Raw genomic sequence first — 11,641 nt, 5'->3', positions numbered from 1 at the left:
CAGTTATAATAAATATAACAACAGTTATAATAAGTATAACAACAGTTATAATAAATATAACAACAGTTGTAATAAATATAACAACAGTTATAATAAATAACAACAGTTATAATAAATAACAGTATAACCCTCTCTTTTTTTTGTTTATTACCCTCAATAAACATTGAAAAAACACTAAAGTTTCCAGATGTTCTTGTATAAACGGGGCCTTTTAGCAGGTAGATCACTGTGACTCGTTTTAAAAGGAGCTCCATGATGAAAACATCTGGACAGCCCTGGTCTGCAGTGTTATGGACTTTGTTCTGCATCAAACCAGCCCTGTGGTTTTTGAACATCATCTTCATAAAACACCTCAAAAGTCCTGCAGGTGTAAGTGCAGAACACACATCACTGTATTTACCCATAATGCACTTGTTGCTGTCAGAGCAGGACCATGGCTGCTAAATACCTTTAATCTGCCAGACAAGTTCTGATCTGCTGATGTGAGGCTTGTAGAAAACACCTGGGTTAATGTTGATACTCTGCAGCACTCGTGTCTGCTTCAACAGATCTCAAACTACAAAGCGTGCAGAGATCAGCAGTACCGTAATTAAGTGCACAATCCAGTGATGTTTGTAACGTTCGCTTCCCTTTCTCTCCGACGCACCAAATCCCTTCCTGTTGTTCAGTGGCGCCAGGCAGACTCCATCAGGCACCTGGGGAAGGTGACGCTGGCTCAGGAGCCGGACTATACGGGCCTCATCGTGGGCTGCCTGTGTGTCAGCCTGCTGCTGCTGCTGCTGGGAACGCTGCTGATGTGGAGGAGGAACAAACACATCGACGGTGAGAAACACCAGGTCGCTTCGAGCTGCACCACGACAGCGATCCACTGCGCTCAGACGAGCAGTGAGCTCGTCCGTCCTGTCCGAGTTCAACTTGACGACAAGTTAGAATATTAAAAAACACAAACAGATCTGTACTGTCCCTTTAGCTTCATTTCATTTGACATAAACTGTATTTTAAGATTAATTCTTAACGATCTGTCCAGTCTAGCTCCGCCCTCCAGTCGCAGATCATTTTACTTTATTTACGTTCTTCAGTTCAAACACTGAACACAGTCTGTGCTGATTCAACACTGTTGTTGTTTTTAGCTTAACTTAGCTAGGCTTCTGCTACCTTTAGCTTTTTGCTAGCTTTTTCCTTTCAGCTTGCCTTCTGCTATTTTTGGTTTTGAGCTAGCATTTTGTTGCTTTTGGTTAGCATTTATAGCTTTATCAGTTTCAGCTTTTCAGGAAGTTTCAGCGGCCGTTCAGTGCTCTATGCACAAACTGTATTTATCAGAAAACATTCCTGGAGTCTCCAACATTCAGTCCGGTCATCTGGACGGTTTCTTTTTTGTGCTGAGACGTGAGAACCTTTGGATGGAGGGTGAAACGTCTCGCTCCAGGTGACCTGACTGACCCTTGTTGGATTGTACCTGGATTATTGAGCATGGACTTTGGTGTTTCTGTAGTAACAGTTACTTTCTTTCAAATCGAGTACTTCCTGTTTTTAGTTTGTGAGCACGTTGAGTTCATCTAATGTGTGGAGCAACTGCTAAAAAAGATCTATCCCTCCTTCCTCCATCTCTCCTTATGTTTCTTCCCTTCTTTCTCTGATCTCTCCTTCTTTATTCCCCTTCTGTCCCAGATCTGACTGAGATTTGGTACGATGGCCGGGGTCACATCCAGCACCTGGACAGGTTGGCGAACGCGAGGAGCGTCAGCCCCACCAACGAGCTGGTCTCCCACGAGTCAGTTGACTACAGAACAACCCTGCTGGAGGGTACGTTGACCCCCCACCCCCATCTGACTCCCTGTTCTCCCACTCCTCTTCCCTCCCATCTACCACTTGACCTTCAGATTATGTGTTGAGGAGGACCCGCAGCTACTACCTCACCACATTTCAGCTCCATACATGTAAAACTGATGGAGTTACAGCAGTTTTTGTTTATGCTAAGGATGATTAGCTGTGGCAGCCATCTTGAGCCATGCTGGCTCCGAAACATAATCTTGTGTAGATGAGCTTCCAATGATCGATTACGAGTTTCATTAAAGTATGTCCAGTGGTTCATGAGATACTTTAACAGATATTTTATTTAATTTTGATAACAGGCATTTATACAGTTGCCCACTTTTCATGCTATTTTGTAATATTTCAAATATTATTATATATAAAAAAACATTTTACTGGCAAGAAGTAAAACTCATTTTCAGTATTTTTCTTGTTTTATTGCCGCCTCCTCTGAGCGAAGAGGAGACTTGGAAATATCCGTCCTTGCATCCAGATCATCTTGTGAGCTTGTTGAGTTGAAAAGTGAACCAGATATTTTAATGTGTCTGAGCAGAATGAAGTCGTTATCAAGACCTGGGTTTCCACGTCAACTGCAAGATGCTCCCTCTGTTCTTCTCCACAGTGTAACCCCTCCCCGCTTGAACAGCCTGAAGTAAAAACATGTAGGTTTACTTTATTGGGGACTGCCTAGTACAAAGGCAGACACCTATTATTGTCCACATGACAAGGGTTTCTTAACTTTATATCAACTTTAATACGGCCTGAACCGCGACGTGTCCCCGACAGATGTTACATCAAAACGACCGGCTCGGCGCCGTGATGTGTGCTGGTACTTTCATTGGCGTTTTAAGTTACCATGGTGACGTAATTTGCAAGCAGACGCCATTTTTATTAATAATTTTTCATAGACTTTGACTGCAAATCAAATATCCAAGATGGCCGCCTGAGAGAAAAAGGAAAAATACTGTAAATCAGCCATTTTTAGAGATATTAAGCTGAAATTTAGTGTGGTGGTATCTGAGAGCACTGCCCAATAAATAATGAATAAAAAATCCAAGATGGCCACCAAAGCTAAATTTAAATGTCTTTAACTCATTGATGTTTTGTCATGTTGAGCTGAGATTTGGTGAGGTGGTTTCTGAGAGTGGACCACAGAACATGGTACGGTCAAATCAACGTTTTAAAATGGCCGCCACGTGGCAGTCCCTGTCACAGTTTCTCCAGGAACTTTCTAGTTCTCTGTTCAGTTCCCGTCCAGAAAAACACTCATCTCCAAAACTACAAACATTTAGTGTTCAGACCTGTCAGCGACGGGGACATGTCGACATGTATGTCATGTACACATCACGCATGACTGTCATCGGCTTGTTCACTTCGCTTCAGTGTTGATCTTCTCTGAGCCCGGTCTGAAACTCTGTTTAGGAACCTTCTCGTCAAGCAGACTGGCTGTGGTCTTTGGGGTCCCGTGTGGTTTTTGTTCTTTGGGTCCTGAGGGCCTCGGAGAGGCTCCTTGTATCCTGATCCCGAGGATGATGGGAGAAGTGATTTTCCTGCTGGTTTAACATCTGAGGAGGTCGACTTACTAATGAGCTGAAGCCTTGAGGCAGGAGCCGTGTGGTTTGCAGGATATCTGACCTTGTTCTGGTCTCAGCTCTGCTGCTGCTCTGGATTGTCTGGTTTTTTTCACAACAAGAAAAAAAATCAGACGCTTCTTCGTTCCCACCTCGTGTCAGGTTTCTTCGTGGTTTTGTAGCCGTCGCTCTCTGATCATGTAACACACGCTGACCTCTGGAGGCCCTGCTGATACCGTCGCCGACCTCTGACCCCTCCCTTCGCTTTCGTTTCTCCACAGATCAGGGCGCCGACAGGCCCGAGACGTGCCGAGCCGCTCCTCCCGTCTATGGAGACAACGGGGAGCTGCTGTCCCCCAGACTGGGGGCGCTCAGAGCTGGGATGGGTCTGGGTCTGGAAGGCGATTTGGTGTCCCCCCTCCTGATGGCCCCGGTTCACATCGACCCGTCCTGTCTGCACCCGGACCTGCTGACAGAGGTGCAGCACGTGGTGATCGCCAGGGAGCAGCTGCTGCTCCACCTCAACCAGGTCATCGGCAGAGGTCGGTCATCAGCGCCACACCTTCACGTTTCATCTGTTGGTCCGTGTGCTGCTCATGTTTTCCTCCATTCATGACGGTGGTGATTAAATAACAACCAAACTTACAGGTTCAGACGAACTGTGCCAAGGTGTCGAGTTTAGTTCGTGCCTTCAAAGTGACGTCACATGTTGGGCTTCGTCAGACTGGGGCCCACACAAACCAGTCCCTGTGTTAAGTTGGGTTTTTAGTAGCAAAAATTAAACCTTTTTGTAGACACCTTTTATTTCCCCCCGTCTCAGAGTGAAAAGGGGGAATTGGAAATACACTCCATCTGTCCCTCGTGCACGTTGTGTGCACGGCAACTTAAACTAGTGAGGTGCCAACTTTCATTTTGATGTGAGGCTGCATCTTGATGTAAGAAAAAAGCTTTCAAACATGAGTTTGCTACGTCACAATCCAAGATGGCCACCACCATATACAGCGTTTCCCTAACTGTTTTCCAAAGAAGGCACCCCCCCCCCAACAGAACCAAGTGCCCCGCCCCAATCGACAACTGTCTGCACACACGTAGCTCTAAACTAACAGAGCGAAATGCAGACGCGCTAGCAAAAATGCTACTGATGTAGCGCTCCGCTTCTCTCACGCATGCCCCGCCCCCAACAGTAACGTAGCGCTAAGCTAGCATGCAACACAGACGTGTCTCCGTCTCCTCCCCTCCACCATCATCCCCGTCGTCAAAAAAAAAAGTAGGTGAACACCCTGGAAGGGAACTGATCTAGGGGAAACACTTATTATACATATATATACATATATATATATATATATATATGTATGTATATATGTATGTATATATGTATGTATATATGTATATGTATGTATGTATATATGTATGTATATATGTATATGTATATATGTATATATGTATGTATATATGTATATGTATATATGTATGTATATATATGTATGTATGTGTATATATGTATGTATATGTATGTATGTATGTATATATATGTATGTGTATGTATGTATGTATATATATGTATGTGTATGTATGTATGTATATAATATATATATATATATATATATATATATACATATATGTATATGTATGTATATGTATACATATATATACATACATATACTGTATATATACATACAGTATATGTATGTATATAAATATGTGTAACTCTACCATTCCTATCATTTGATGAAACTAACTATACTTTATAGTTTTTATTTTGCCTAAAAGTATAGTTTCCTCAAATGGTGGCTGAAGATTGCTGTATGGTGGTCAAGGCCACCATTGGCCACCCTCTGGCTCCTCCACTGCACCTGGTGGTGATGAAATGTTTCCCTCCTCTCCAAGATCCATCACTCTGAGCTGTTTCTGAAAAATAAATCAAAACCTCCCTCTGTGCTTCTCCACAGTGTAACTCCTCCCCTCTTGCATGTCTTGCACCAAAAACATTTAGGTTCACTTCATCCTCTGTTCAGTTCATTCAGAATCAGTTTATTATCGCCACGTCAGTGAACGAGGTTCACAAACTAGGAATTTGCTTCTACATAAGGTGTGAATAGTAATAAAGTAAAACAAAGTAAAAATTAAAAACATAACATAACCATGTGTACACCCATACAATAGAAAACAATAAAAAGCTTAGAGAACAGTACAGATGGAGTATTCAGTTATAATACAGATGTAATGTGACCAAAGCAGAAGTTATGAGGTAGCATTATGAGTGTTCAGGAGTCCAACAGCAGAGGGGAAGAAACTGTTCTTATGGCGGGAGGTTCTGGTCCGAATGGACCGAAGCCTCCTGCCTGAGGGGAGTGGTTCGAACAGTCCGTGTGCAGGGTGAGCAGGGTCAGCTGTGATCCGACCTGCTCGCCTCACAGTCCTGGAGACGTACAGGTCGTGGAGGGATGGAAGGCTGCAGCCGATCACCTTCTCAGCTGAGCGCACAACGCGCTGCAGTCTGAGTCTGTCCCTGGCAGTGGCCCCGGCGTACCACACCGTGATGGAGGAGCTGAGGATGGACTCCATGATGGCCGTGTAGAACTGCACCATCAGCTTGGCCTTCTTCAGCTGTCGCAGGAAGTGCAGTCTCTGCTGGGCCTTCTTGATGAGGGAGCTGATGGTCGGCTCCCACTTGAAAAACACTCGTCTCCAAAACTACATTCATTGTTGAAATTCTTCAACGATGGGGGCATCGGTGTACCTTCTGTTTATTTACCTTGTTTCTTTACACTGAGCAGCTGCACCGGTGCAGCACCTGCTAACATAGAACCATCCCACAGCATGATACCACCACCACCATGCTTCACTGGTCGTGTTCTCAGCATGACAGGAGGTGCTGGGTTTGTCCTCGATGAGTTGAGCTCAGGTTTGGACTCTTCTGACCTCAGGTTCTTTTCATGTTTGGGAACTTTCTGATGTCTTTGACAAATTCCAGTCTGTTTTTGAATCACAAAGAGCTGAAGCCCGGCTCTGTGCAGCCTGCGCTGGTCCTTGAAATCTGCCCCTTTCACCAAAAACAGAATCACACACATTTGCTGCATTTGAATACCAACCCACAGACCTGATTTAAGGATCTTGGAGGGGATAGACCCCAACCTTCCAATAAAGCATGTATGCTCCTCTCCTGTTTCTTTTTCCTCTGAGGCCTGCAGCTTTGGGTGCTCGTCTTTCACAGTGCCATGTGATGATTTGTTCACAGCTAATATTCTCGGTTTAAACTGAAGTAATCCAACACCTTCAGCATCTGCAGAGATGGGATTGGAGAGCAGAGCACTCATTTCAGTCCTGCCCCCACACACCAGTCTGGAAACACCCCCCATGTCCTAAACAGGAGATGCAGTTCAACAAAAGGCACAAGAAAAATCCAATAAAAAAACTTAAAGACAAACACTAACGCAACTGGAGAAATTGCATTTCCTGTCAAAATGCAGTGAAGAACTTGCTGAAAAACAGCTGAAATTAGTTTAAAAAACAGGTGCAATTGTAGCTGAAATGAAAGAACAAGCCTAAATTAACAGAAGAAAGTGGAAAGAACACATTTTTGCTGAGTTAAGTAATAAATTAGCAGAAATAAGCACAAAAAAGAGGAATTTGTCTGGAAAAAAGCTGAAATTAGCATAAAAAAAGCAGGAAGAGGCTGAAATCACCAGAAGGAGGTGGAGAGAGCACATGGACTGTACCTATACAGCTCCTTTCTATCTCATCCAGACACTTAAAGCTCCTTACAACAATCATCTACTCATTCATACAGCTCTCTACTAGATCTGTACAAAGAATAATCAGAGCTTTATCACATTCAGACACCGATGGGACACACATCAGAGACAATGAGGGTTCAGTGTCTTGCCCAGGGACACTTCAGCATGTGACTGCTGGTGGAATCAAACCCCCAACTCTTCCATTGGAGGACGACTGCTCTAACCGCTCAGACACAGCCGCCCATTTTTACTGAATTAGGCTGATACAAGTTGACATGAGTGCAAAAAGTGTGGAATTAGTTGAAAAGGTTAAAATTAACATAAAACAGCTAAATAGAAGCTGAAATAGCAGAAAAAGATGAAACTTGCATAAATAATCTGAAAGGAGCAGAAAGAAGTTAAAAGAAGTGCAAAAATGTTGTAGTTAGCTGAAAGAATCTGAAAGGAGCACAAAACAGCTGAAGTTATCTGAAAGTAGCTGAAAACAGTTTAAATTTTCAGCAGGAAGCTGAAAGCAGCTGAAGCAGAACAAAGTGTGAAAGGAGCAGTAAAAGGTTGTGAACACGTCTAAAGATGTGAAGGAGGTCAAATGAGCTCAGTTCATTTTCTGTGAGAACAAAATGGCAGAAAAGGCTAAATATTTTAAAAAGCTAAAGTTGCACCAAAACCAAAAGTCAGAGCAGGATTGTCCTGGAAGAGCCGAACGTTTTGATTCATGATTTGTTGAAACAGCTGAAAACTGCGGGACGAAGATGCTGAAAAATGTACAGAAGAGAAATGGGTCACAGTAGAGTGAACGCTTCACGAACAATAACTCAGAGGTTGCTAAGTGAGGTGTCCAGGGACAAAGCTTTGCTCTGGTTACAGAGTTCGGCTGATTGTACCTGAAGAGTTCATGGGGTGGAACACGTTCAGCAGTCGTCTTCTTTCTGCCCATCAAAACACCAGACGCTCCGACTCAATCTCTCCCAGAAATGTAGAACGCTGACTGCTCTCGTTCTCCACGCTAACTGCGTTAGCTGCTGCTACACAGTCGTGTCCATTGACGGGTTTTCTGTCAGTAAATCATAACTGAGGCTCAGATCAGACGAGGGTTCAGATTTACTGACCAACACAGAGCCCTGGTAATGGTCCGTGCGCTCCAGGGACTGAGAGTTCTTGTAAATAATTGTAAAATTACTGCTTAACAAACAGAGGGCCTGCTCCCTGGCTGGTTTATGGGGGTCACGGGTAACGGTGAGGGAGACTGCCTCCTTTACGTTCCCCGTCACCGAGGCAGGAAGTGATGCATCTCATATACGAGTGTGGAATGGGAGCATGCCTCCTGTGTGGGTCCAAAGCAGGTTTTATGGGACTTTTTCACAGGTTTGAACAAGAGCTCTTGAAACTCCTGATGCTGACTGACTCTGACTAACGCTGTGCGTCGTGTTGGAACCCGCAGGACACTTCGGCTGTGTTTTCCACGGAACGCTGCTCGAGCCAGAAGGACAGAAGCAGCACTGTGCCGTCAAGTCTTTGAACCGTAAGTAGCTCTTTGTGTTCAGCAGGTCAGTCGTACTGATGACGGTTAAACATCTGATGAAAGGAGTGATGAAGAGATGAGGAGCAGGTCCAGCCAGCAGGGTTTGGAGGGGAGCTTTCAGAGTCGGCATACATGTTGTGACTCCTGAACTGCAAATCATCTTGTAAACATCTTGGTGGCTGTGAGCAACAACCAAACCCCCCCACACATTAAATCAGCTCTGCAAGGTGGAGCAATACGGTTCTTGGTTCATCAAGACCTTTCTGCAAGAAGTTTGCATGTTCTTGCAGGGCATGGGTAGCTTTCCTCCAGACTCCAGCTTTCCACACTGAAACCTGCACGTTGGGTTAACTGGCTGTTCTAAACTGGTTCTGGATGTAAATGTGTGCAGGCACGATTGTCCGGTTGCCCTGACAGATTGCCAGGGTTGCCAGGACTGGCAACTTGTCCAGGGAGAACCCCACTTTTCTCCAAGCACTGCTGATAAGCTCCTCTGCAGCCCTGAACCACATCCAGTCGGTCAAGTAGAGACAAGAAACGACGATCTGCACAAACGCCTCCCAACTCTTCACTGACCACACAATCATTTGAGGAAACAATGCTCTCTAGTTTTTACTTTGCTTAAAAGTATAGTTTCCTCAAACAATTGTGGGGTGGGGGGGGGGTCTGAAGAAGAATCTATGGCGGTCACAGCCCCCACTGACCTCTATTCTAACACGCAGTATAATTTCTGTTCAACTGTTCACTTCCAGTCCAGAAAAACACTCGTCTCCAAAAATACAATCCCCAACTATTCAAATCCCCGAGCAACGGAGTGGGGGGTGGGGGGGCATCGGTGCACCGCTTGTTTCCACTAAATGGACCTCGAGCTTCTCTGTAAACCAAAATATTCTCAAGTCAAATGTCAGATCTTCTACAGCTGAACCTGGACCAAACCTAGATGATGCAACAGTCCCACACAAATCAGCAAATCTACAACAAAAATGCCCGATTAAACATAAACTAGTCTAAAACGATGTGGTAATCATCAAAGCTGGATGTGGACACCAGTGACCCCCGCAAGCTGAAAAGGAGGAAGCAGGTCAAGATGATGGATGGATGAAGCATAAAGACGATGATTGTTCACGTTCTTACTGGTTTTACAAACCCCTGAACTATGAGAGGTAGCTAGTTTCACCCACTGGCTTTGGATTTCATCAAACCGATGAAGACACAGTTGAACACGTCGTGTTTTTGCTCACCAGAGGTGATAGTTATTTGATTTGAACGCCCATTAAGGATTAGATGCTTCTGTACTCATGTAGACCACAGAATGGAGGGTAGCTTTGCTTACGTTTTTCCATGACGACAAACAATCAGACTTCTCATCACGCGTGTCCAGACGTGTTCGTGTCCACCCACAGTAAGTCACTCCTTTCTTCATCTGCCTACACTGGATTGTCTCCTCACTGTATTGGATCACACCGCCTCCAGTCGTATTACGGACCCCATCTGAGCGGAGCCGGAATCCCTTTCATCTCCAGCTAATGGGGATGAATGAGCGCTCAGCGGTTTGGACGACATCAGGCCCCAGGCTAATCTTGTAACCTGTCAGCCGGAGCAGGGAGATTGATGCTGGAGCAACACATGCGGTCGCAGGGAACCAACAACTACAGTAGACCGGTCCGGTCCAGTCCTCTGGGACCTGAACCTATTTTTAATCAATTTGAATTCAACTTTATGGGCACGATTTGATGCTTTTATCTTAGTTTAATGGTCTCGAGACACTTGGTTGGAAGAGAAATGACCAAAATCATGAGCAAACATGAGCAATATCATGAGAAAGGGGTTAATTTTGTAGTAACTTTACAGTAAAATGGATTGTTTTCTGTAACTTTGAAAGCTTTTCAAACTGTGGCCCGTTGTGTCTATCTATCTTCGGCTCGGACCCTCAGCTGAACGCTAATCGTGCACCCAAAGAGCCTCCGTCTAACCGGATTACAGCTGAGTCAGAGAGGCTAAAGTGCAAGACGCCAGAAGCAGAGATGCATTTGGCAAATGGATGTGGGTGTTGTTATTTATTTTTCGAGTTACGCTCCCGCCATCATGGTCTGTCCCCAAAGACATCCAAGGAGCGATCTTAACACTGATGTCAGAACATTACAAATAAAACTATGTTTTTACAAATATCATTCCTGCAGCTCTCCATCTGCTGGTTTTTAAGAGTTTTTATGTCAAAATCCAGACAGTTCATTTGAATTCATGATGTTTCCTTAACCTGGAGCTCTGTTTTTGTCTAAAAGGCATCACAGACTTGGAGGAGGTGTCCCAGTTCCTAAAGGAGGGCATCATCATGAAGGACTTCAGCCACCCCAATGTCCTCTCTCTGCTGGGTATTTGTCTTCCACCAGAGGGGTCACCCCTGGTGGTTCTGCCCTACATGAAGCATGGCGACCTGCGCAACTTCATCCGCGATGAGGCACATGTAAGAGAGCCCGCCGTTTTAAACATGTGAACACTGAAGGTTTTCCCGGTCGCGATGCATAAAACAAAGATGGTGAATGTCTTGCAGAACCCTACGGTGAAGGACCTGATGGGCTTCGGACTGCAGGTGGCCAGAGGGATGGAGTATCTAGCCAGCAAGAAGTTTGTTCACCGAGACCTGGCCGCCAGGAACTGCATGTGAGCTCATGTTTAGTCACATGGTGTTAAATGAACGTTTCACACAGATTCACTGTGGCAGAAAGAGTTCAGCAGGACACAAAACCAAACTTAAGAAGAGCGAGCAAAGTCTGGAAGACAAACCTTTGCTCTAAGCTATGTTCACAGAAGGTTTAGGAAGGACGGGCCTGAAGACTCGAGCCTAGTTTTGAGGATTATACTTCCATCCATCCATTTTACCCACTTCTTCCATTTTGGGTCACAGGGACACCCTGGACAGGTCTCAGTCCATCACAGGGACACCTGGACAGGTCTCCAGTCCATCACAGGGACACCTGGACAGGTCTCAGTCCATCACA

General features: G+C 44.9%; 1 protein-coding gene across 1 annotated transcript in view; it reads left to right on the top strand.

The window, feature by feature from the left end:
- The window catches only part of met (MET proto-oncogene, receptor tyrosine kinase), a 108,186-nt gene that overhangs the window by 87,741 nt on the left and 8,804 nt on the right, over positions 1-11,641 (top strand). Inside the window, exons 12-17 of the mRNA XM_037683062.1 lie at positions 669-822; positions 1,669-1,803; positions 3,665-3,925; positions 8,562-8,642; positions 10,925-11,106; positions 11,194-11,303. Of these exons, the coding sequence (XP_037538990.1) occupies positions 669-822; positions 1,669-1,803; positions 3,665-3,925; positions 8,562-8,642; positions 10,925-11,106; positions 11,194-11,303 (923 nt within the window). The remainder of the gene's footprint in view (positions 1-668; positions 823-1,668; positions 1,804-3,664; positions 3,926-8,561; positions 8,643-10,924; positions 11,107-11,193; positions 11,304-11,641) is intronic.

Source organism: Nematolebias whitei, chromosome 10 (genome assembly GCF_014905685.2).
Source record: "Nematolebias whitei isolate Nwh7 chromosome 10, NemWhi1, whole genome shotgun sequence".
Taxonomy (NCBI): domain Eukaryota; kingdom Metazoa; phylum Chordata; class Actinopteri; order Cyprinodontiformes; family Rivulidae; genus Nematolebias; species Nematolebias whitei.
The sequence above is the reverse complement of the archived record's forward strand: the minus strand, read 5'-3'. Positions and strand labels throughout refer to the sequence as shown.